Source organism: Otolemur garnettii, unplaced genomic scaffold (assembly GCF_000181295.1).
Source record: "Otolemur garnettii isolate 467f Iridium unplaced genomic scaffold, OtoGar3 scaffold00211, whole genome shotgun sequence".
In the NCBI taxonomy this organism is placed as follows: Eukaryota; Metazoa; Chordata; class Mammalia; order Primates; family Galagidae; genus Otolemur; species Otolemur garnettii.
The window spans coordinates 1,070,514-1,074,967 of NW_003852606.1; the positions used below are offsets into that span (position 1 = coordinate 1,070,514).

A 4,454-nucleotide genomic window follows, 5' to 3' on the forward strand; every position below is an offset into this window, starting at 1 on the left:
CCACAACACCTGGCTATTTTTTGGTCATTGTTGTTTGGTGGGCCCAGGCTGGATTTGAACCTGCCAGCTCAGGTATATGTGGCTGGTGCCTTAGCCGTTTGAGCCACAGGCGCTTAGCCCCTCAGCTGGTCTTGAACTCCAGGCCTCAAGTGATCCTCCTGACTCAGCCTCCCAAAGTGCTAGGATTACAGGCATGAGCCACTGCACCCAGCTGGCATTTACCCATTAACTGGAATCATCCTCCAGTTCTAATCATCTCTGACTTCCTCAAACTTACTACCCCCCATGTTGCCCACACTCCCTAGCCCTCCTTCTTCCCTATCTCCGGGACTTTAGAAGTAGCCCTGCAGCTGCTTAGGCCAATGTCCTTTTCTCTGTCTTCACATCTGGCTCACTAACAAAACATGTCAGCTATATCTAGAAATTAAATCCATAATCCTTTACTACCCCCCTCATTAGTCTGATTCACTGTCATCTCTTCCCTGAACACCTATTTCCACCCTCACCCCCTATAGTCTCCTCCCCACAGGGCTGCCAGAAGGTTCTCTGCTGCTCAGATACCTTGGCTGACTCAGAAACAAAGCCCAATTCTCACAGTGACCATAAGAACCTGCATGACATGGCCACTTCTCTCCTTCTAGCTGTAGCCCTACTGCCCTCTTCAAACACACCTGGCCAGCTCCAACCTGTGAAGCCATGGTCACATTCCAAGGGCCTGGCAGGCGTCCTCTCACTGCATCTCACAGAGACTCAGGAGGCAGGTAAGTGAAACAGTGCCTATTGAACCAGAGGGAAAACTGGTGCTCAGGGAGAGGGGGACAGTATCAAGCCACACAGTCAGAGTGCTGGTGCCCAATCCAACTCTGAGACCGGAAGTGCCAAGTTAGACTCCTTGGTCTTCTAAAGCTGATACATTAAGTGTCAGGGGAAGGCAACAAACAAAAATAAGAAAACAAGTCAATTCTACCATATGTTAGAAGGTGCAGAGTGCAGAAGGAAAAGTAAAGCAGAGAAAGGGGGAAGGGGAGTGGGTGGGAGGCTGTGGCAGTGGCTTCAATTCTAAAGGGGGAGCAGGGAAGGCCTCACTGAGGATGATACCACAGCAGAAGGAGCAGAGGAAGCAAAGCAGGAGGTTACCTGAGGAAGGGCATCATGACAGGAATTGTTGGAGGGGCAGACAATAACCATATTATCACTGAAACAAATGCCCACAGTATGCCAGGCAGTACACCAAGTACTTACCAGGATGATCCCACTTTATTTATTTATTTTGAGACAGCCTCAAGCTGTCCCCCTGGGTAGAGTACCATGGCATCACAGCTCACAGTAACCTCCAACTCCTGGGCTCAAGTGATTCTCTTGCCTCAGCCTCCCAAGTAGCTGGGACTACTGGTGCCCACCCCAACACCTGGCTATTTTTTGGTTGCAGCCATCATTGTTGTTTGGCGGCCTGGGCTGGATTCAAACCCACCAGCTCAGGTGTATGTGACTGGCGCCTTAGCCACTTGAGCCACTGGCACTGAGCCCCACTTTATTTATTTTTATTTTTTACCTAATTTTATTTTTTTTTGAGACAGAATTTTAAGCTGTCACCCTAGGTAGAGTGCCATGGCATCATACCTCACAGCAACCTCCAATTTGGGCTCAAGCGATCCTCTTGCTTCAGTTTTCCTATTTTTAGTAGAGATGGGTCTCGCTTTTTTTTTGCTCAGGCTGGTCTCAAACTTGTGAGCTCAAGCAATCCACCGGCCTCAGCCTCTCAAAGTGCTAAGATTTTTTTTTTTTTTTTTTTGAGACAGAGCCTCAAGCTGTCCCCCTGGATAGAGTGCTGTGGTTTCATTGCTCACAGCAACCTCCAACTCCTGGGCTCAAGCGAGTCTCCTGCCTCAGCCTCCCAAGTAGCTGGGACCACAGGCCCCCACCACAACACCTGGCTATTTTTGGTTGCAGCCATCATTGTTGTTTGGCGGCCCGGGTTGGATTCAAACCCGCCACTTTAGGTGTATGTGGCTGGCACCTTAGCCACTTAAGCCACAGGTGCCAAGTCCCAAAGTGCTAAGATTACAGGCGTGAGCTACCGCACCTGCCTATGATCCCACTTTAATCATCACAACAGCCCTCTGAGGTAGTACTACCACTTTCCCTACTCTACCAAAGTGGAAACTTAGGCCCAAGGAGGGGCAATCACTCATCTCAGACTCCCAGCTATTACTGTTTACCAGTAGTTTAAGCCAGGCATAGCGTTTGTGGTGCCTGTTGTACACTATGTGCTTGACACAGCACGAATGGACAGTAGAGATGGGAGAACACCTAAGGTCTGAAAGGAAGGAAGCCCCTGGCCTCCCTCCATCACATTAAGGTTGGGTAAATGAGACCAGGAAAGGTTTCTAAGGCTCACCCAGCCCCCGTGGGCCTGGATCCAAGGCGTGAAGCTGTGCACGTGCTCCACGCTGAGTCCTGCCAGGTTGCCCCCCAGCCCAGCTACACGCCGGCTCAGCTCCATGGCCAGGGCCAGGCGGGCCAGAGGCTCTGGGGAAGGTGGCGGCGGCCCAGGGCATGTGCGTCTTGGGTGAGAGCTGTCCTCACGGCTGGAGAACAGTTCCACTAGGCGGGTGAAAGAGCCAGTGGACAGGCGGACCAGTTTGCTGCGCAGGGCGGGGTCGGAGGCCAGCTGTGGGGTGGGGCAGGGAAGAAGCAAGGTCCCCATCAGTCACGCCCTTGTCGCCGGCCAATAGGAGGCTCAAAGGCATGGCTCCTCAGTTCTAAACTCTAAACCTCTAAGCCACACCCCATCCATCACATCAGCCAATCACAAACCTGACTATGCTTGCGGCCAACTTACTCCGGAATGGTAGCCTAGAACCTGAGCCTCTAGGCCACACCCCTGTGAAGCCCTTAACATCCACTCAGGGACAACCTCTATTTTAAGTTCTAGAAAGCTTATCTTCTAGCCAAGTCTCCACTAGGTATCCCCAGTCAGAGACCCTAGGCCAGACAAGGATCTACAACAACCTTGCCCTCTGCTATACAATATCATAGGACCATGTACTTGGCTGAGGATGCCAAGCCAACCAGGTTCCAGGACAAGGTCAAGAGACATGTCTTCTCTAGAAGTTCATTTCCCCTACATTCTAAGCCACAGCGCTGTAGTGATCAAGGAGATTTAGATACTCTCCCACTGCCACCTTTACCCCTTATTTCCCCAATCTGACCCAGTCTCTCCTAGACCATGTTTATTTTTTTTGGCCAGGGGTGGGTTTGAACCTACCATCTCCAGTATATGGGGCCAGTGCCCTACTCCTTTGAGCCACAGGTGTCTCTCTAGACCATGTTTTTGTTGGCCACACCCCTGCATTTAGGCCACACTCTCTAACAATCAATAAAAACCACAAATATAAAGTACAGCCCTACCCTGACTATACCCCGTCACTGAACCGTTCACTGAAGCCTTATCCCAGATCCAGCTTATGATCCCAGGGGTCTACCATCCCACAACTTCTGAACTCTACAAAGGGTAGAACAGATGCTCATCACCTTCTGGTTGATGACTTCTGCCTCCTCCTCCAACAAAGCCACCAGCCTCCGCAGCAGGGCTTCCTTCTCCGTGGGTGGGGGACCATGTAACTCTGGAGGCATAAGAGAATTTGTCTGGGGGCAGAACCCTAACTACTCTCTTACCCCCATCCTTCTCCAGGGCTCCTCTGCATCTCACCTGGGCTAGGTGGAGATCTTAGTTGCTCTTGGACCAGTTGTTCTAGCCTCTGGGCTACCAGGGTATAGAAGTCTGGAGTGGCTGGGCCTGGAGTAAAAAGAGTTAATGATGGGTCTCCAAAATGTCAGGGACTTATGGATTCTCTCTCTCTCCCAACCACCTTGATAGGCAGCAATGATTTCCAAGCAAGCAAAGTTGGTATAACAAACTAACAAAATAACAACAACAACAGAAAGCCAAAACCCCTCCTCTTTCCCCTTTACCATATCCCAAAACTGGACCTTGAATACTATTTCATCCAAGGAAGGCAAGCATAAGGCATTCCTCCTATTACCACTCTAGCCCTCACCACTGCAGGCATTACCAATTGATCACAGCACTCCTTTTCCCATCTGTGAACTCCTTTTCAAGCTAACAGTCCCAGCAACCATTACTAGTCTATCCAGGGTCAGCATAAGAAGAAGCCTCTTGGTCACTCTTGATGAAGTCCAATGACCATATCTACAATTCCTAGTCTGCTTCTAAAAAGTGGACAAGTAGAAACAGAGGATTTTCCCCAGGGTCATACAACCAAAAACAGCCAGGGAGTTGTGACTGAAAAGCAAGTCTCCTGCCTTTCTATTAGGGGTACTCATGGCTACAAAAGTTCTACAGGCGGAGACACATTTATGAAAGTAAAGAAATAACAACTCCTGGCTCAGCGCCTGTGGCTCAACTGGCTAAGGCGCCAGCCACGTACACC

At 50.3% G+C, this 4,454-nt stretch overlaps 1 protein-coding gene across 1 annotated transcript in view; it reads right to left on the minus strand.

The window, feature by feature from the left end:
• BCL2L12 (BCL2 like 12) overlaps window positions 1-4,454 on the minus strand; it is an 8,289-nt gene that overhangs the window by 2,121 nt on the left and 1,714 nt on the right. Inside the window, 3 exon segments of the mRNA XM_012812545.2 lie at window positions 2,399-2,671; window positions 3,535-3,626; window positions 3,713-3,799. Coding sequence (XP_012667999.2) covers window positions 2,399-2,671; window positions 3,535-3,626; window positions 3,713-3,799 — 452 coding nt within the window.